At 36.3% G+C, this 22,396-nt stretch overlaps 1 protein-coding gene across 2 annotated transcripts in view; it reads right to left on the bottom strand.

Annotated features, from left to right (window-relative positions):
• The window catches only part of NYAP2 (neuronal tyrosine-phosphorylated phosphoinositide-3-kinase adaptor 2), a 281,902-nt gene extending 259,829 nt beyond the window's left edge, over window positions 1–22,073 (bottom strand). The window contains exons 1-3 of one of the 2 annotated variants that reach the window (XM_058300020.1): window positions 21,516–22,073; window positions 20,668–21,153; window positions 12,365–12,602 (exon numbers count right to left, since the gene is read on the bottom strand). In XM_058300020.1, coding sequence (XP_058156003.1) covers window positions 12,365–12,585 — 221 coding nt within the window. In that variant the 5' untranslated portion in view covers window positions 12,586–12,602; window positions 20,668–21,153; window positions 21,516–22,073. Of the gene's footprint in view, window positions 1–12,364; window positions 12,603–20,667; window positions 21,154–21,250; window positions 21,352–21,515 lie in introns of those variants that run through there. The other variant, XM_058300021.1, reaches the window with a different exon arrangement.
• Between the last annotated feature and the right edge of the window lie 323 nt (window positions 22,074–22,396).

Genomic DNA, 22,396 nt, shown 5'->3' on the forward strand with positions numbered 1-22,396 from the left:
CCATCCTCAAACCACCTCGAAGCTGAAAACTTTTAGTAGCATTATACTGTGATGTTGAGATTGAATTGATCTCTAGAAGAGAAATTTGCCCACAGTGCATTAAAAAAAAAAAAACATTTTAGATTGTACCTCTTGTAGATATAAGGTTGTCATCTTATCCTGCTGATTCATTATGTCTCTCTCTCTCTTTAGATTTAGCCTATTATTATAGCAGTTTCACAGAAAGTATACATTTCCATCAAAAGAGTAAAAATTTAGCAGCTATATTCCATGAGCAAAAATTTTCAGAGTCGTTGCCTGAAAATACCTGGAAATTTATTCATGAATTGCATTTGAAATATCATGTTATGCCAGCTTATTCCCCATTCCCTTGAGAAACCATCATCAGTACACCGAGTGAATTCAATGTAATCTGATTTGACAAATGTTTCAAAACCTACTATGCACAAGAGACAGCTTCTCTTCTTATAAGCCAGTCTAATAATGAAGACTAAAACTACCAATTTTTTTATCTTTTTTAGTCTATTCACATGCCAAGATTCTTTTAGAAGGCTGGGAACAAAAGAACGTGTATACTGAGAAGATGAAACAAAATGATAAAGTAAAAAAAAAAAAAAAACCTAACATTTGGGGGCTGGGTACATGTGTCATTTCTAAATATCCAAATCAAGCAGTCCAACTCCCCTCCCTGTACTGGTTTCTACATTATATGGAGGTAGAACATTTATGGACATGATGTCATATGTCATATGGCCCACACATGGCATTAATCCAAATTTCTATCTTATAATGGGGTAACAATATATGGGTTTATTGAAATGGCCAAGAACAGAAAAAAATTGTCCAGTGTGCATCAACCAAACAAATCACCTATGTCTTCATCACTGAAAAACAGCGTGAGCATTAGCAGGCTAATAATTGAATCTGACTGTTAAGAACATTTTACTGAGAGACGATGTGGGTGCACTTAAACAATTGCCATCTTGCTGCAGCCCTCTGAAGACTTCTAGCTGGATTTCCTTTTTAATACAGAAACCTTTGACTTTCAACCCATATCTTGTAAAAAAATATATATTTGGATCATGCTTTTTTATCCGTTATGCAAATATGCATCTTATGATTGGGAAGTTGCCTTCACTAACTTTCAATGATATTACTATAAAAACTATACACACTTAAAAAAAAAAAAAAGAACATTTTACTTTTTTCCATAATGTCAAGTATTCTGTAGGACCATTTTGCCTTCTGTCATATTTCTTAGATTGCAGGACAAGGACTGTTATTTACTCGCCCTAAAATGGAAAGCAGCCAAGTTCAGGGATCATATAGCTCTTAGAATCAAGATCACCGACTCCGCTAGCTCTGCACGAAGGCAGGACCTCCAGGCTATCATTCATTTGCTATGATGAACCTGCATGCTTGCCCTCCTCTGATTAAACACAAATAAAAAATAAAGTAAAATCTCTGCTCAAACTTAAGTGTGTATGAAACTCTTAGACTATTTTAGAGAATTTCAAATTTAAATAAAATTCTTGATTCACAAAGATTTACCTACAAATTAGCAAAACTGAAGTATGAAATTCGTATAAATATCAACAATTCATTGGAAGCTTAGAGAAATCGCAAATCTAATATGTCCAAAACATTTCTCACCAAAACCACTTCTGCTGCCTTCTGCATCATAGTTAATGGAAATTCTATCTTTGTATCTTACTCTCACAGTCCAAATCCAGTAAGTCATCAAATTCTGTCACCTTCACCTTCAAAATAATTCTCTAATTCGTCCACATTTCCCTGCCTCCCAGGCTGCACAAGTCACCATCATCTCTCCTCTAAATTATTTCAGCAGCCTTTCAGCTGGCAGTCCTGCTTCTGCCCTTGCAGCTTCACATAGCAGCAACAAGGAGCCTCCTTTTCATACAGACATCAGATTATGTCATTCTGCCTCTCAAACGCTATCTTGGCTTCTCATCCCACCCCAATTTCACCCTGAGTAAAAGCCAAAGTCTTGACAGTGTCCTCCATGTCCCAACAAGATCTGTCCCCACTTTCTCTGACAAGACCTTCTAACCTTCTCCAACTCACTTACTCTGCTCCAGCCACACTCATCTCCTTGTGGTTCTTCCAACACTCCAGTGGTGCTCCCAACTAGGATCCTTTCTCTTGAGCTTCCGTCTTCCTGGAAAGCTGTTGCTCCAGAGATCCACAAGGCTTAATCTCTCAGTTACTTCAGGTCTTTATTCAAATGACACTTACTCAATGAGGGTTTCCTGGGCCACCCTATTTCAAGTTGCATTGTCCCCACACTCCTTACCCCAATTCTCTGGTTTAATTTTCTTCATAGAATTCATTGCACTTTAATAAACTCCATATTTGTTTGTTTTTTGTTTGTCATTCCCCACATACACATACCAGATTGTAGACCCTACAAGGGTGAACATTTTTTACTCGTTTGGAATTCCATAATTTATTATAATGAAAATGTTTACTTCAGGCTACTTTAAGGCTGGATAGCGCCTGGGATTTCATTAGTAAACTCAAGTCTCTACCCTAGCAGTTTCATTTGTTACTTTAGACGTCTTCAAGAAGCAACATTGCATTATTTGTAATTTTAAAAATCCCCTTACTCATAGTCTTGTTCCATAATAATTCCTTTCCATTATCTGCTTTTTAAAAAATATTTTACAAAAGTTACCCTTTAGATCAAAATTGAGAACATCTTCCAATAGTCTGAAGAGTAAACAAAACAGTTATAGTCAGAAAACTCTTGTCCAGTGAATCTATAACTTTCTCTAAAATATTTAAGACCACTTCTAAAAGAAAGATTACCTTAAATTTTCCAATGAGTTTCTTTTCAATCATTCAGTTTCTATTGGGTTAGATGCTTAGAAGGTCCACTCTTCACTGGAATAGCTTCAGTGTTTGAAGAGCTTAATTCTCAGACTGACTAGCCCATATGGGGTTAGTTTCTGCAAAAGCCCCTCCTCTTACTAACATCTGCCTGTTTATTTCAAAAATAGAACAAACACTGGGCTTCCTAAAACATAAAGTGCTATGTCCAAGGTATAATTAAAGTTGAAATGACCCAAAGTATAAATGGCTCTCAAAAAGGTAGGTGAAACAAACAAACAAACAAACACATAAAGAGTAACCCCACCCCAAAGAAAAGGTAGATGCAGAAGTTTCTGGAGGAGGTTTACATGTAACATGAGCCATCTAGGTGCCTTTTTATATTTCTTAAATCTGTCCTGGGAGGTGACTGAAAGAAACCTTTAGAATCATCTATACTACAAATATAGATGTAGTATAAAATGCAAATTAAAGTTTTTATTAATCTTCTTAGGTCTGGTGGTGGTTTTTACTGAAAACCAGAGGGACAGAAGGACAGACACCATTTGACTTACAAAATGAACTGACACAAAATCCAAAATCAACAATATCCAGGAGCATAACACACGGTCTTAGATATATGCTCTTTAGTTTTAACTTTTCCCACAAGCACTGGAAGAAAGTAGAACACCTTTAATAAATTAAGTCATTTGAATCATCCTTATAGATTTGGCTTATGGCTCAATAAAGAGGAGTCTGTAAAGAATGGACAAGGCAAGTTATTGAATGCACTCTTAAATTCATAGAGTTCTAAGAATAAAAATATCTACTGCAATGTCTCAATAAATTTGCTTATTATTGAAAAAAGAAAATCTGGATGCACTATTTTAACATAAAAGCAACCAAAGCAGCTTGTGCTCCTCTAAAATAATTAATAGAAAAGTGATTTGAATTAATCACAAACACAAGAAGCTATTTAATCTTGCCTCCTTATCAACACATTAATCTTGTTTTCTCTGTCTGAGCACTAATTCGTACAGCAAAATTAGGTCAGAAATTCACATCGGATCAGATCAGCTGATTCATTCCAGTAAGACTCTGACATGCTGTGGATTTTAGTTTTCTTGTGTTTTGTTTTCCTAGCTGGGAATATATCTGAGGGCTTCTTTCTCAACTTTGTTTCCTATGATGTTTTAAGACTAGCTGTAGAGTATTTCTAAAAGTTGGCACAATTCTGTTTCTGAATTCGTTTAACTGTCTTCACTTCACCCCTGTGATGGTGCTTCATTGCCTCTTTTGACATAAAATTAGGGTATTTGATTTTTCTACATGCCTCCAATTAAAACAAACCCGGTAAGGTTAGCTCTTTGTGACCAAAGTAGCTATTTATGCTGCATTGAGTAGGTATACCATTCACTAAAATGTACATCAGTAAGTATCCTCTATTTCCTCAAAGTCTTCTGTCACAAATCATGAATATGATTCCAGAAGCCATAGCCAGCTAAAGAAGGTTTATGTAACTGTGAACATTTCTCTAATAAAGACTCTCTGCATAATTATTTCTTTGAGTAAAGCAATCTTTTAAAATACTAAGCAATTGAAAACCTTGGTATTATAACCATCTGCTTTTTAGGAACCAATGTGTTAAGAAAGGAAAAGCGAATATTTTAATTATTTTTATTTTTATTTTGTTTTTCTCCATGGTCCAAAGGATAGGCTTTCAGTGGTCCTTTTGTTCTCTTTGAGTGTCAAAATACTGATGCCCCCAAATAGAAATACCGTACACGTATACATACTAATATACAATTGTGCGCATTTTTAAAGGAGCTATAGGTAATCTAATTCCATTTCCGACTGTCACTTTAAAAGAGGAAATATAACCTCATATAGATCCCTTGAGGGCACCCACAGGGGACAGAGACATTCCTAATCAGCCTAAGTAGTCCTTTGTGTCAGAACCACTTTGCTAAAGTTGAGAGCTATCATCCAGATTCACAATATTTGGAGGAATTTCCCTAATGTATCATTTGTTTCATTAGGAAAAAAAAAATCTGACTCATTCTCCTAGTGATAAACGTGCTTGGAAATTTATGTACCGGGAACAAATTTGCTTGTTGCTTTTACTTAAGGGGCATTTCTTATACTGTTTTCAAGGTGCTATGGTTCATAATAAAATGAGCTAGTTGCAGAATCCAGAAAGAAAAATTAACTTGAAGAGCAGCCTAGAACCTAATTGTGCTTTTGGTGTATTAGATGATCTTTATAATTGCCCATCCATCTTAATCATTATCCTTACTTGATGAAATAGGCTAGGTGTTGTGTGTTAATACTGAACATCAGAAGCAGGTCTTACATTCACACGTACACGCGGATACTGCTTTACATTTGTTTTTGGCCATACTCGATTCTCCTTGGTCCGTTGCCTCCCTGTTATTAGCTGGTGCCCGCACTGTATAAATGGCTCAGTGCCCTGGCTATCATCTCCATCTCTTAAACATCCCTGTTCACCTCCACACATGACCAAACAAGATTTTCTAACCCATCTTGAGGGAACTCACTTGTTTGAAGCTATAGGTTTTGTGTGTTTGTTTCTTATAGACTTTTTAATAAAAAGTAAATCTCATTTAACAGTGCCTATACAACCATCAGGATTTGATGATGAGCTCCTGAAAGAATTTTTAACTTTTCTCCTTTAGCTGTCTCTATCTTCTCTCTCTCAATCTCTCTCTCTCTCTTTCTCTATCCCTACAAATGTTACTTGAAGTTGTTAAGAAAAGCCTAACACTATCACTTTTTATTTATTTAGGATTTTCCACCCAATGAGCTTTGGCAGTAAAATCCCATTTGAGAAATGGAAGCAAAGATACAATAGAGTTAATAGTGACATGGGGCTCAAATTAGTTTAAAAATAGGGTTTTGTGCTCAGAAAGCCTAAGTGACTTAGAACAGTGAGGAAGTAATGAGTACATATATATTTTTTCTTAAAGCTCAGTGTCTTAAGCTTCCCAGCTCTAGCACAAAAGGCATTTTAGCACATATGCAATCCAGAAGATCAATATATGAAATCCTATTTCCATTTTTTTAAAGCAATTCATGGCAGTCTGCACATTTCTGAAATTGCAACTGGCATATTTCACACAGAATTATCATCAATGTATTTTCAAGGTCAAACATGCCCCATCTTTAGATTACTAAACGTTTTCCCTTTAAATATAAAATGCCATATATTTAAGAATGTAACTATGATAAATAGTTTTAATCCATTAGACTGTTCATTAATGCCATGCTAAATTTTCTCTTCATTATGACATAAATTACATGTCAAAAATTAAGATATTAAAACATTTGTTACATTTAGACTTGGGTATTCTGCTCCTGTCAACATCCATAGCATCCTGAAATGCCTATGTGACCAGAATCTTGCCATGGATTTTTCCAAAATATAAAAATTTACTTCCTATTAGAGAAGTTGAAGAGATCCCAAAAGTTTACTTTGGGGAGAAAATACGAAATTAAATTATTATTTCTTTAAGTGTCAAAACCCCAGGATACTGGACATCAGATGAAAAAAATAGAATTGAATTTAAACTTGGCAATGAGTCCCCAGAAAGAATAACCTGATAAAATATGCATGGCCAGCCCCATCACAGTGTGATGTGAGAGGACTCTACTCTCCTCCTGCCCAAATATCATTTGTTTCACTCTTTTCACTTTTCTATCTCCAATGCCTTCCCCCAACAAAACCCGGAGACATCCATGGCTTCATGTTGTACATGGACCCTGCTTTTGGAAAGAAAGACACTGGAGAAGTCTCAAAAATTCAGAAGACTTTACTAGTGTTCTGACTTTTGGAAGGTTATCTGCACTTTAAATTAGTATTCCAAAGAATAGGAAAAAATATTTTGGGAAAGGGTTACAAGAAAAAATGGGATGAGTTTGAGATTGCAAAACACATAATACTTCTTTCAAATCCTAACACTTGGATAACAGGAAAGTAATGAAGTAACAGGAAAATAATGAAAAAAGGGCTTGTCAGTGGAATGAAAAAAGTGTTTCCAGTATGCACTGCCCATGGTCCAGGCACAGGACTGCTTCCTCTTCAGGTTAGCCTTCCAGCACACTAGTTGCCAACTAGACCTTGTCCTAAACTCCAGGCACCCTTCACTCCATTCCATACTTTTAAATGTACTTAAGCGGAAGGAGAAACAAGGAAAAAGAACTTTTTAGTAATTCTGCCCTTCTATTTTTTTCTAGTAGTTACTCTCTACTGCTCTGATTTGTCTATAGCTTTTATCTTCATAGTTGGGTTCCTGATGTCCATTTATACTGTTGGCTTTAGAGAAGCAAGTTTGGAAACTTTTTATGCCATTTTCTAGAAATTCATTCATTGAGTCATCATTAATTCATATATGGTGGCCACTTTTCTCGTAGAATGACTGGGAAGTCTGCACTTAAGACTTCTTAGATCCCATCCCTTCCCATCTATTCACAAATATTATTTTGGTAAATTTTCCCTCCCTCTCTTACGTTTCTCCTTTATGTTTTCTCTTTCTACTATGATCATTCACATAGGAACTTAAAATATATTATTTTTCTCCCTTTATAAAGGTAAAGATAATACAAAACAAATCTACATAGGTTCCATATCTCCTTTCCAACTAATTCCTATTTTTCTGAACTTGTAACCACAAAAGTCATAAAAAGACTTGTCTATATTCTGCAGTAATTCATTTATTCCAATTCTCTTATGCATATAATCCCATGGGGTTCTGTCCTCAGGTCTTCACTAAAACTGTTCTTGTCAATAACACCAATGTGGTAAAAGCCAGTGGTCACTTCTCAGGCTTCAACATGATCTAGCGGCAAAGTCTTTTCATGAATCATTTTTTTTTTTTTAAAGATTTATTTATTTATTTAATCCCCCCCCCCCCCCCCCCCCCGTTGTCTGTTCTTGGTGTCTATTTGCTGCGTCTCGTTTCTTTGTCCGCTTCTGTTGTCGTCAGCGGCATGGGAAGTGTGGGCGGGAAGTGTGGGCGGCGCCATACCTGGGCAGGCTGCTCTTTCTTTTCACCCTGGGCAGCTTTCCTCACGGGTGCACTCCTTGCGCGTGGGGCTCCCCCACACGGGGGACACCCTTGCGTGGCACGGCACTCCTTGCGCGCATCAGCGCTGCGCATGGCCAGCTCCACACGTGTCAAGGAGGCCTGGAGTTTGAACCGCGGACCTCCCATGTGGTAGACGGACGCCCTAACCACTGGGCCAAAGTCCGTTTCCCTCATGAATCAGTTTAATCACTTCACTACTGAGGCATCTTCTCCTCTCTCATTTGTTGTTCTTATTGGATACTTCTATTCTTCTGATCATCTAAGAAGGTGGGTGTCCCAAGACTCATTTACAGGTGCTTTCATCTTCTCATTCTAAAAATAGGTCTTAGGTGTCCTCATCCAGGCCCATTACTATGAAATCTATAGATTTATGTCTCTCACATTTACACTTTCATAAGTTTACACTACCATAAGTTCCAGGTTCTTCATCCAACTGCTTACCCAGCATCTCTACTTGAATACCTAAAAGACTTCACAAATTTGGCATACCAAAGCTGAGCTAAATGGAAGCATCATTCTTCTAGTTGTTCAGGCAAAAATAAAACCAAACAGAACAAAAACAACAACATCAACAAAACAAACTTGAAAGCCATCTTCAATACCTTTCTCTCAATCTCATCCATCAGGAAATTCTGGTGGTGCCCATAATTTGATCTCTTTGCACTAACCATCACTGTTCCCACCCCTAGTCCAAACCACCATCATCTCTTACCTAGATAATTGCAAAAGCTTTCTATTTGGATTTCTTGCATCCAACCATGCCCCACCCATCTATCCAACACATGGAAACCAGAAAATTCTTAGAAAATGTTTCATCAGAACAAGCCACACCTCTACTCAAAACCTTCAAATGGAATTTTTTCTCATTCAGAACAAAACCCAGGCACATAAGGAGTTGCATTACTCAGTGCCCCACTACCAGTCTAAATGACAGATACATTAACCTTGTCCTCTTTGTAGAATGCACCAAGCATCTATCTCCTCAGTATTTATGCACTTGCTGCTGATTCTGCCTGGAGTGTTCTTCCCCCAGGTATCCACAGGACTCACATCTGCGGCAGGACCTTTCCCAGCCTAAAATCAATGCCCAAATGTCTTTTTACTTAAGAGGACTTCTCTGGCCTCAGTTTTGATTTCCTTTACCCTGCCTTGTTTTACAGTGGAAAAATTACCACCACTTGTCAGATATTTAATCATACTTATTTGTTCAGACTGTAGTTTCCTTATAACAAGAACTTTGTTCTGTTTATTGTTATTTCATCAAAATATAAGTGCCTGGCACTTAGTAAAATTTCAATAAATATTTATACAATCAGTGAATTGACCTGAAAGTGTATATTAGGCAACAAGTCAGCTTTGGGCCCTATTGTGAAAACTGAATAGAAAAATAGTCACTCTTCTCACAAAACTTACACTGTAGCTTGACATCAGTGACCACATCTAATATTGTTTTTGTTGTTTGCACATTGCCTCTAATCACCTTGACCTCAATTGAGAGAAGGTCCTGCCTATCTCAAGTTGGCCCAACACTGGTCCTCTCTTTCAAGAATAGTGTCACCCCTTCTTTCAGTGGTGGGATCAGAATTCAACCTGAACCTAAGTCCACTCTTTGTGGACCTGACAATTCTAATTGGTATCCCTTCATCTGGAAAGTGGGGTCATGGGGAAGTTCACATACCCACCAGTAGGAAATTTTAAATCATCTTGTCATCTGAATTCCCATTGCTCCTAGGTCGACATAAAGGAAAAACCTCCATAATTCTCCTGTAAGCAACACCAATTAGAGTATCATATGATTGGTGATTTATTCCTGTCCTTTTATCTATTCTCAAACAGGCTGGTCTAGAAATTTATTTTCTGCTGAGCGGTTATATGGAAGAGAATGTCCCCAGATCATTTGGACATTTTTTCAATTTAATTTGGATGTGAACTATCTTCAATTTTATGCTTTTGTACCATAATCCTGGAAAATACTGCTTAATTAAACTAGCCAGAACCAACTCAAAGTTTGTATAACTGACTTTGATGGGCCTTAGGTGTTATGTAATGACAAAGTTTTACTCTCTCTCCACCTACCTAAATCCTATTCTACCTTTACTTGGACTTTAGACTTCCTTGGAATTGTTTTCACACCCCTTTGAACACTGTATAGTAGATCTTCTAAAAATTAACTGTTTTAGTTGTCTTAATCCCTTTGAAGGTTGTTAATGAAACACAGAAGCTAGTACTATAGTGTGTCAGTTTGATATTATTTATGAATCCCCAAAAAGAAAAAGATTATGATTGTAAGCTGGTCTGTTCCTCTGGATGTGGTGCCCTTTGAATGCATTAGACTCAGCTGACATGTTTTGAGTAAATTACTTGATAAGATTAGGGTTTAATTCGACCATGTCAGTAGGTCTAGACTCAGGGTTGAGACCCTACCCCCTTGGTGGGCTGATATAAACTGGCATTCAATCAAGAAAACAAAAGAAGAGTAAGAGCTCCATAGACACAGGAGAGAGAACTTTGTCAGTTTTGATCCTGGAGCCCCAGGGAGAGAAGAGTCATTCACCTGATAGTTTGCAGCTGAGCAGCTGAACAAGGCTGGAGAGAAACAAGCCCTTTGCCAGACTGATGTAGGAAACCCTGAGAGATGAGCTCTATGCCAGCCTACAGCTGAGATAGAAGAAGCTGGGCCTATGGAGTCTTAAGAGGAAGAAGGAAGGAGAGACCAGGCAGAGATTGCCCACCATCTTTCTTCAACAAATGGCAACTGACTTTGGTGAGAAAGCAGCCTTGAGTTGGACTCATAAGGGCTGTGTAACTGAAAGCTTTTATTCCAAATAAATACCCTTTATAACAGTCAACTGATTTCTGGTGCTTTGCATTGGCACCCGTTTGGCTGACTAACACATATATTGGTTAGTATGTTTCAGGTGCTTGTAAAATCTAAGCAAATGACTTAGCAAATCATTTTATTTACTAATAGAAAAGAATGAATTGTTGAATTTTAAAACTCAGCAAATCATTTTATTTGCTAATAGAAAAGAATGAATTGTTGAATTTTAATGTTTTAATGCCAAGAATAGAGACTTTAGGTTTTAGAACTTAAATTACTTTAGAAATCATTTAGGCCATCTTTTCTACTGTGATATTTATAAAATTCAGACTCATAAAAGTAAAATAAAATGTTCGGGTATATAGGAAAGTCCATCGGAACCACTTCACAAAAAAATTAGTCTAAAGAAAATTTATTTAATATACGCTGGCAAAGTATCTGTGATATCAATTAAAACTGGGAAGAAATAAAAAATAACACAATCCCCAAAAACAAATGAATTGACTTTAAAGACAAACATATACAATTGTGAAAATGTTTACCAATTATACAAATCAATTTTTAAATAAATATACAAAGTTACTTGCATTAAATTTTGGAGTAGTGTGCACTAACCTAGCTACTTGACATGAATGAATAGTTCATCTTCAATGAGTATTTTCTTTTCTGTCATATTATGATGTTCACAGAGAGTAAGCAAAAGTAAAATTACTATTGCCAGATTTGACTACCAACTGACCATCAATATAACATAATCATTATTATTCAGTAATCCAACTAGTTGATATGAATTACTTTCCTGAATTCTGGGTATTTGCACTTAGTAAATGGACTCCATTGAAGAAATAGGACTCCATCAAACACAACATGCATATACCATTGTAACACACATGCAAGCATGCACATAACTCAAACACACAGACTGAAAACACCATAGCAGTGCTTTGAAAAATCAAAAGATGTTTATCCTTCTTTTGGTCTCAGTGCTCTAGGAAACTTATCTTCAATTTAGGAGGCTGCAATCTGGAATTTATTTGCCTGTAGCTGGTAGCTTTTATAGCATAAAATCATTTCATTTGGACAAACCGGGAACATTTGGTGCCAGATAAGAGATCAAATAGCCATAAAATTCTACACAGCAGGTTCCACCTGCCCTCAGAGATTCACATAATTTTTATTATTGATGAGCTTTAGTCATAATCTAGGAAGAAGATTAACACAATTATAAGGTAAGAAATATAAACAAAGGCCATGAAAGGTGGGGATTTTCATCAAACTTGGGCTATTAAAGTGTTTGTGTGTGCTGTGTGCTTTTACCAAAAGATTTTTCAGTATGGTCTTTTAGTTAGGGGAAACAGAATTATTTCCCCATCCCTTCCATAACTCCACACGCACAACACAAATGTAAATAACTTTTAAGTAAGGTGAGAATTCTGTCAGCAGGATAGATTGCATCTTTGCTATAGTTGAGGTTCCGCTTTTACTTTGTCTCATCACGTCTAACCTTTCAACAAGCCCCTTCTTGAGCAGGTGACAACATCACAGCCTTTGTCACACCCACAGATTTCCTCAAATGTGGAAAATTCAGGAAACTTGTATTGATATTTACCGTTTTATTGCTTCCTCTTGTCTGCGGCGTTTTTCATTCTTCTCTTTCAAATAGGCCAGGTTTGTTTCATTTCTCAAGCGATCATTCTCTCGAGCAATGTCTGATGCATTCTGTATAACCAAGCCGTCATAGGCCTTCATTCCCATATCCTCAATGTACTGGAGAAACGTGTCCAAAGGGTCCTCCTCTGGATTAGAACTCATCATCCTGGAGGAAATCATGTAGAAAGAAACACGTCCTGCAGGAAGAAAATACATTATACCTTCAACAATGGTAGGGACAAAACAAGGCACTGTTTATTATCTCTAATATTACATCAGTCCCCGTCTCTTATGCTTCTCGTAGAAACTCTTTGGAGACAATGTTTTACAAAAAAATATGGAAAATCTGAGTGTTTGAAGTAAATATTAAATGAGAGTAAATGCTACTTAGGCATATACTTTCTCAAAGTAACAATATAAGCAGGACAAAGGCCAAAATTTATAGTGAAAGGTTAAATAAACTACAATTATTGTGTTAAAGATAGATATTGTTTACGTAATTATAGTCATGATTTTGTTTCTCCAAAATCTATCCCTGTACCAATAAGATGTATCAGATCCAAGCTTCATTTATATCTAATCACCATAAAGACCCTCCTATTCAATTTCAAGTAAAATGATTGGAAAGGGTATCTTATATGTGTTTTCTTAAACCTTTTAATTAAAATTCATGAAACCGAATTATCCATGCAAAATAGAGCAGTGATCAAGGAAATACATGTTTTTAATATAATTTGTCTGAAAAAGAATCCTTTTATGACTCTCCATTATTTTCCAGAACCATGCTCTAGCATGGTTTCATATTCTAACTCAAATCTCAAATCACAGGGACCACATAAATCCTGAATAGTCTGGTAATTGAAGCAGTGACAACTTTCATGTCATTGCTATGTTCAAAAATCTGAGCCACAGAAAGTATTACCAAGCAGATTAAATCAAGACAAACAAAACAAAACAAAAATGGTACTTTCAACAAATACTCAGGGGACTCACCTCTAAAATGACAGTAATAATAGTGACCACATGATGCTGATGTGACGATTACAGGAGGTACTGACTGGTAAAAGAACTTAGCATAGAGTTGGTGAATGTAAGCACACAATCAGTGTCAGCTAATGCAGTCGTACTAAAATAGGAGAAGCCTGGCAGCATTAGTAGTGTTCAATGAGTATAAAGGATGGGTGAGTGGATGGATAAGAAGGAAGGCTATGAAAATCAGTATGCCTTGAAATAGAGATCTCCGAATCTATCAAGCCAGAAGTTATAGAAATTGTGCTTTAATAAACAAAAAACATAAGTAAAGTCTAAATAATTTACATACAAGAAAAATATTTTACCCTTCTAGCTTAAAAAGACTTGTCCTCAAATATATATTCCTTGTAATATAGGAAACCAGTATAACTGAGTCATTGAAGAAAATCAAAAGCAAAATCAATTGACAGGGGGAAAATATCCATTTAAAAGTTAGAAGTTATCCTACATCTTTAATGTTCCTCAAAGGCTCAGATTTTGAACCTATCCTACATCTTTAATGTTCCTCAAAGGCTCAGATTTTGAAACTATAAATCTAATTGTTTAATGTAGACATCCCAGATTTTCAGTTTTGCGATGACAAAACTCAGGATGGAAGTTCTGATTTTTTTTTTTTTTTTTTTGCAGGTATAATCATGTTCCATAACCTGGATCACAGCTATGGAAAGTTTACTTTGTATAAGAATTTATTAGGATTTCAGTCAATCCATATGTTACTTGAAACCTATACTGATTTTAAGAATTTGTTGTCCAATCTCCGAGAAATTGTTGAACCAGAGGGTAAAAGAGTAATTTGTTGACTCATGAGTTTTTGTTAAGTTTTATTTATTAAGTTTTGTTTGGTTTTGTGTCTTAATGGCTTGGCAAATGGAATGTCTTTTAATTCCAGTTATCTCATCCAATTAAATTGTACTTTAATATCATCCCGTCAGGTTATATGCTTATTTTTTGTGGAATAGGAAATAGGAGTAAGAATAGGAAATTAATGCTACAAACGATTCCAGTTTGGGGAGGAAAGTACAAAAGCATGATTCTCAGAAAACTAAATCATGACCATTATCAGAATTCACTTTTCCCACAGCTTTTAGCACACAGTTGGCCTGGATAAAAATAGACCTGCATAACTTTGTGGCAATTAATTCCTCCACAGTTAAGCAAGGAAAGTCAGTATTACATGGATTCTGGAGGTAATGCCTCGGGGTGGAAGATATCGCTCCCACTCTGCCCTCCAGCAAAAATGTATATTTCCCAATAGTGTAAGTCATTACCCAAAGGTGTATAATTCCTCCTGAGTTTTCCTCCAAGTGACACCAGAGATTCTCTACAGAGTTTAATATTCCGAACACTTAACAAGGTTAATTATTTACCTCTGAAAATTGACTATCATCTTAAGTGACTTTTCAAATCAGCTGGACTTTGAACTATGTTTTTCAAAGAAAATATGAAATAATATTATAAAACATTTATACTACGGAGCTTTGTATAAGGTTTAAAACTTTGATATGAAAATAATTTAGATGAAGCAATCATAAAATTAGTAAAATTTCAGAGTAATGAAAATTGAATGAAAGTTTGTTCATCTATTTATGCCATCTACTTTTGGAAGAGTATTTAATTCCACAATCACTCATTTATTCAAGAATTTCTTAGCCCATATTATGTACCAAGCACTGGTGAAGGCAGAATATTCAAGTAAATTGTATTCCTCTAGATTTTTGCCAAGCAGTATAAGTGTACAATAAATAAGCAATTCCAACCTCTTGTGAATAGGGCACTGGTTCAGGTGGGTTTCACTACTTTGTCATGGTTTATTGCTATGATTTTTGAGGGTGCATAAGAAACATTTTTAAAAATTATAAGAGGTCTTCAAAAATGGACTTGGACCCTATCAGTGTTTAAGCATTATGCTCATCTTCCTGCAAATGGTAGTTTGCAATGCAGGGGAAGCATTCTGAAGGGTACAGCCTTGGAGTCCAGCAAGATAACCTAAAAATCCCAAATAAGGATTCAGAGATCTATGACTTTAAGATTCAGTTTCTAGAATTTTTAATGGAAATTGAAATAGTACTAACCTCCTTACTTTGTTGTGAGGATTCAGTTAGAAAATTCATAGGTGTTCCATAAATGTGGCCATAATTATTAGGCAAAGAAAGTGGTTAATAGATTTTCCCACTAAGCAGATACATGTGGACAAGCCATTGATCTTTTCTGTTTCCCACATCTAGAACATAAGGGCTTTGGGATATATGGGCTAAGAAGCTTCACACTTCTCACAACTTAGACTCGGTTCTAAAGTGTTTTTCTCAGGCAGTGTTTTTCTCAGGCAACTGAATTATGATTGATAGGATTCAGGATCTCACTAAAGAATAGCAGTCTTATATCAAGTGCGTACCTTAAAGCAGCTACCATTCTGATGTAGTCAAAACCTATAGACAAGTGTGATTATAAATTTGCTCAGCTTTCAAAAATTTATATTTATGCTTAAGATACATTATGCTTATGTTGAATAAGGTATGTTCTGTACCATCAAAAAAAGGTGGCTGCATTAAGTCAAGTTCATTTCTTTTATACATGACTATCATGTACACAAGACTTATCTCAAACACCTGATTCCTAATGTCAATATCTTAGAAGATCCTAGTTGTTAAGAGGTGAATGGGCCTCTCTCATCTAGTTGGCATCTCTAAGTATATCAGAGTAAGCAGGAGAGTCTGTCTTACCAGACGGTGCATGGAATATTTACTATAGCACAGTGGAGGGGACTGAAGGGGAACTTTTACTTTCCTACTCACAAATCTTTCATTTTTTCCTTTTATGTGTCTACAGCCATTTTTGCTCAAACAAATTAGACAGTTTAGCCCTTCTAGAGCATAGGTTGAAAACTGGCATCCATAGTCTTCATCTACCAGGCAAATACTTTTTTTAATGGAAAATTATATTTTTTCCCCTTGAAATTTGTGGTCAACATTTAAAATTTTGGAGAGTCCATTCAAAAATATAGATTTCTGGATTCTCTTGAAAAAATTACTAAGCTGGTTAACATCAAGCCTTGCTTTTGCTTGGCAGCCACTGACTGCCTGAGTTCTCCAGGGCTCTCCCATCCATCCCTAGCCCCCTCTGTTAAGTCTGACTCCAAGCCCACTCTCCTTGCTTATCTACAGGAACCCCTGGCCCCTACTGGCATTTGGGATTTTATCACTGGTCCTGAGTTTTTTACTTTTTTTTTCAATGCTTGTCTTTCTAAACATCAGTCATTGTGCTTCTCTACAGGTATCTCTTTTATTTTTACTGTTATGTGGTAGGGACTCCTTGGGGAAGGCATATAAAACCACTGAGATCAGAATCCCCTTATAATCCATGGATATCTCCATGTCTTCACGTTAGCCTCTTCTTCAAAACTGTGTTCGGCATTCAAGAGACTCCTTTTGTCTAATTTTTGGATTGCTGTATTTAGAATCATTACCATTCTATTAAAAGCTAGAGATATTGGCTTAAATATAATTGGATTGCTAATTGCTCAGCTTCATTTTATTTTATCCTCTGATGGTTCCTATTTATTTCCTTTTAGCCACACCCTTCACAAAGGTTACTTTGTATAATATTTTGACATTTCCTCCAAGTCAAAATTTTATTCTACCCAGCTAAGGTGCACCAGTTCAAACTGATGGGAGTCAGACCATATTTAAAATAAAGCATTTAACTGTTTATTGAATGAACCATTTTCTTCTTTTCTTTTGTATAAAACCACCACTGCTTCTTACTAATGAGCTGCAAGTAACATTCCATTTCTTTACAATTTTTTTCCACTTAAATAAAACTACCCATTACATATATTTTCAGAACATAAAAAATATATATGTCAGTGCAAATGGAATCAATGAAAATATTAAAAAATGCATTTCCTTTTTTCTCTATATTTCTATGACTATATTTCCATCAAAAATATTCCATTTCCTTTTTTCTCTATATTTCCATCAAAGTTATCCTAGAAGTTGAAAAACTGTATGACTTTTAGTGTTCAAACAAAAAAAACCCACAAAACTTTGGAAGCACTTTTGAGAAATAAGTGAATGCAAAAAAATTAATTAAGATCATTCATTTACGTAGAATATTCCCTTTGTAAATTAAGGTCAATTATATGTGGCCTCAAATTTACCAGAGAGCAGTTAATGTGGCACCAAATGATGTCAAGATTGGCTTCTCCCATGGCATAGAGGACTTTTGATTAATTATAGGCTACTGCTGAAGACAAGATGCAGAAAGTGGGTCAGATAAATATTAGGCATGCCAGCTTACTTCCCATATATGGTTAAGAATTTATCACCCTTTTTCTTGAATTTCAGACCAAATTCCTCCTTTAGCTTAATTTCATGCATTTTGATAACAACTACTCCATGTCCATCAAGACCCACTCAAGTGCAAGCGGACAGTGACTGTTGACCAGAAACTTCTGAGCTTCTCTGTTTACCACCATTTACTGAAAGCAGAGCTCTTTCTATGTATACAGGCATCATCTGTGTGAATTAGTTCACCATTCCTCATGGGCACTGGTTCTTTTTTCTCTTCTTAGAGTGTTGATGTAAAATTTCTGAAATAGAGCAGGTCTCTGTCTGAAGCTTTAATTTTCCAATATATAAAGTTGTGATGACTCCATTAACAGGGATTCTTGACACATCTACTGAGTGGTAGAGGTAGAAAAACCACTGGTTTGAACAGAATAGATCTCCAATTCTTGAAGTTCTACAAGAAGCTTCTTACATTTTAGGCTACAGTTAACCCTACAATATAATGTTATAGCTAAAATAAATTTATTTCACACTATTATTATAACACTATTTGTATTAAGCAGAACACAATACATACAAGGAAATTAATTTCCTGGTAGAAATCTCAGACATTTTGTATTCACTTCACATTTATCTTATTCATTTTATTTGCAGATGAGCAAGTTTTTAAATCCTCACCCTTTATTTATTTATGATGTTTTCAAACTACACCTGTTTCAAAGCTGTGAGGAAATTACTACAGTTTGAGTTATTCAAATTTGATTTTCCCTCCCACATTTTCCAATCATTGTATCAACTCTGAGATAGAGAATCTTATTTTGCCAAGTAGTATCAATCTACCAAACAAAAGTTTCTCAAGGTTTTTTTTAATCCAGCAGGAAATAAAGATATTTTATAATTTTGCATGTACTCAGTCCCATTTGAAAATACAGAATGCGTGAACATATAAATATTTAAATAATCAGTGTTCATATACATATGTAAAATATGTATGCAAATTAATATTTAAAATATGCTGTTTTCATGTCCAAGGCAACAGAATAGGCCCCCTGCTTATAACCCCATCTACCACATAAACCATGTGAAAATTATTTTCTGATAAAATATTAAAACCTGTCAAAAATGAGTCCTATAATTTCACTTTGATTATGCTTGAAACCCTACTCCCAACCCCACAAATGGTCACACTCATTTTCTCATTCTTAGTGTCATTAAAATGCAGCTGTTCTGCCCAAAATGGGAAATTTTGAAGTTAAAACCAAGAGAACTGCTGAAGTGACTACAAAGACACTGATTGCTTTTTTCCTCAGAAAGAAGATTACTTTGCAGTGAGTTTTCCCTGCAAACTACCTCCCTTCCAAAAATGGGTAAGAAGGGGCATAGACAACAGTGATGTAGTAGCATCATAACTCAGATATCTTCCCCCTTCTTCCAGGCTGTCATGAGATGTTTGTTCACGGTATAAAGAGACTTCACATTTTCACTAAACTAGGGATTCAAGCAAAATGCCAATGACTGAGGTACTCTTTTGAGTCTTTGGTCATATGATTCCAGACACTTACAAAGCATGATTTGCAAAGTAGATAAGCCAGTTTAATAAATTGTTGACTGGAGCTACAATAGTAATCATTTAATTGGAATGGGTGTCAATGATTTATTAAAAAAAAAAAAAGACAATAGCCAACCTTCTTGTCTCTAGCATGATCACCTTTCTTTACCCTCTAAACTTTTAAGATGCTTCAAGTCCTTGGGCTCCTCTACCATCTTTTGTGAAGTTGTAATGTTTTTCTCTAACTGTTTCCCTAATTTTCTAAACTGTCAATGCCCTTCACAGAATCCCCTTCTTTCCTGAGGTGTCAAGCATATGTTACACTTCCTCAGGAAAAAAAAATGATTTCAGCAATTGCGACTTTCATTTTCTCATACTAATTTGTGTAATTTTTACTAGCTGGACAGTACAGAAATGAATTGTAGCATTGTCTAAAATATGAAGAATTAGGAGAGGAATTAATTTTCACTCTTGCTTCACATTCTTTAGTACTCAGAACTTGGTTATAAATTCTTGAAGGTTAAAATTACCAAAACTTCATTGTGTAAACTGTTTAATTGGATTCCCTTATTTTGGGCTATATTTAGGAAAAAATCCAATTCTTTGTTGCCAAAAACAACTTTAGATTTCCTAATAAGAATGAACAATTTTATATCATGTAACAAATTCTTCCATGTATGGAATGTTGACACTTCTTGTATTTTAAATACTGCTGGTAGTTGGAAAAATTAGAAATGCCACATCCCCCCCAAATAAAAGGGGTGCCCCAAGAAAACCATATCCACCTGGAGTTCCACAGAAAATATTAATCGTGATGAGACTAATCAAATCTTCCTGCTATTGAGTGATATTAAAATGTTTCTCAAGGAGGGTTATATTCAATCAGCTAGGTAGAAGCAGTTTTACCTTTGGTGTGTGTCTGGTAGTTTTGGGGTTGGTATTTTTTTTTTAGTGAGCCTTCCTTTTTGAGAAGGTGAAATTGAACTCTCACTACTGACACAAATGTGCTAAAGAAAACGTAAAATATTTATGGTATGGAATAGCAGATAAATAGCTAGCATGCATAATGTGAATGCCAATTAATACCATGGAAACATTTTCAAGGCTTTTAATAATTCAACATTGCTTATCTTACTAATGAAAATCTAGTTTAACCATTTCTGTAGTAATACAGCTAAGTGGGTGAGAGGGCACAAACGAGCCTGAGGTTACTTAAAGCCTTAGATACCTTTGCTGTGGCTTTATTTCTGCTTCATTGAATAAGATATGCAAACTTCAGCATTAAGTATCCCTAGCTAAAATCCATCCCACTTCATAACCAGATTGCCTGATCTATTGAATGCGGGATTCAATTAGCATGCTTAAAGAATCTGAAAAAAAAAAAGAGATACATACCAAAATTTAAGTCCCCAGGGAGAGCTAAGTGCAATAATCAGAAGGTGACTTGTGTGTGTCAGAGCCCCCTCTTGCAGTTGATCACAGGGCAGTTCTGCAGAAGTAATCCAGCACCATGAGAAAGAGTCATGTAGTTCAGCTCAGTTTTTCTTCAATTAAAGTGCATCGTATCTGGATGGGAGAAGTGTTCACTCCCAAATTCTTCATCACTAGAGATCAGAGCATTATTGATGTTTTCCTTTTGGATAAAATGGCCTTTAAAGTTTGCCAGGAAGATGCAGTGGCAGAAGACAGGTGCTTGCTTCCTTAAACCGACATTTGGAGAAAAGAGGGCATAGCTAACGGGTGGGCATGAACACACAGCCCCTCTCCTTCCAGGTCCAGCAGGGAAGAAATGGAATGATTTTTATGCACTTTGTTACACAGATGATTACAAGACCCAAAGCAATCACCCTGGCTGGCTAAGGTACTTCATTTGATTATATTCTGTGAAGACAAAAATAAATGGAAACCAAAAATCAGAAACATCCTTTCTAAATGTCTCCGTGCAGCCAAAAAGATGCTCTCGTTCATTGCCACTTACATGCAGAAGGTTTGGAGCAGCCTAGCTTGTGGCATCGTCCCTCCCCCGTGACAGCCAGCTCGCTTGCTCTCTCTCATTCTCTCTCTCTCTCTCTCTCTCTCTCTCTCTCTCTCTCTCTCTCTCTCTCTCTCTCCCCCCCCCTCCCTCCCTCCTCCCCTCCCTGCCCCTGACTCCCTCCCTTCCTGCTTCACTCTCTCCTCTCCAGCTGCCTTAGTCTGTTGATGCTGCTGCTGATTAATCAGGGATTCTGAAACAAAGAACCTACCTTCCGAAATAAGCAGTAATCTTTCTTCTCTGTTTCTGTAATCCGTCTGCATTGAACGGCAGAGCTGCCAGCATTCTAGCACCTTGGATAGTTCCTGCTCACTAGGCCCAATGGAAAAGGGGAGGAGAAGAAGCAACTGAAGAAATGACAAGACACCCGAAAGCAGCACCGTTCTACTTCGGATTTCGGCTCCCTGGGGGTTCCCATCCTCATTAAAGGCCTCCCATCTAGGCAACAGATCCTCTCTCTTTTATCTAACTGCGCTGGTCCGATCAGTAAATTTAAAAAAAGGAAAGAGGTAAAGAAATCCCTTCACTTATATCCACTACAACGCTAATTTAGGCTTTATGGAGAAGAGAAATATAAATCCATTTAAAATCTATGATCTTACTACAGAGGAGGTTTAAGTGAGAAGCATTTCACTCCTGACATGGCTAATGAAAATGATCAACAACTTAAATGGAACATCCAGATCTCAGTTTGATACCCTTATTTGATATCAATTTTGCCTCTATCCTCCCTGTACGGCCGAGCCATGCACACAATTGCTGCTGACGTACTTCAGGCTGCTGCTTAGGGAAAGAGGGGAGGAGCCTTATAACCTCATCAAAACAGCTTCATGCCACCTGCTCCCATGCCATAAGAACAAAACTAGCCCACTTAGAATATACACAGTGTGCATGGATGTGGGACAAAGGTCTCACTTGGCCTGAGCCTTATTTTTTAGCTAAAATAAGATGTGAAATAACTATGGCAACAATACCATTAATGCTTATAGACTCACTGCTGAAATTATTTAGTCATTCTATTTCCTACATTTCTTAAGGACCCTCCTCATTTTGTTCTCAATAGCCTACTGAACCACATTATATATCACAACT

This window comes from Dasypus novemcinctus, chromosome 7 (genome assembly GCF_030445035.2).
Source record: "Dasypus novemcinctus isolate mDasNov1 chromosome 7, mDasNov1.1.hap2, whole genome shotgun sequence".
NCBI classification, from domain to species: domain Eukaryota; kingdom Metazoa; phylum Chordata; class Mammalia; order Cingulata; family Dasypodidae; genus Dasypus; species Dasypus novemcinctus.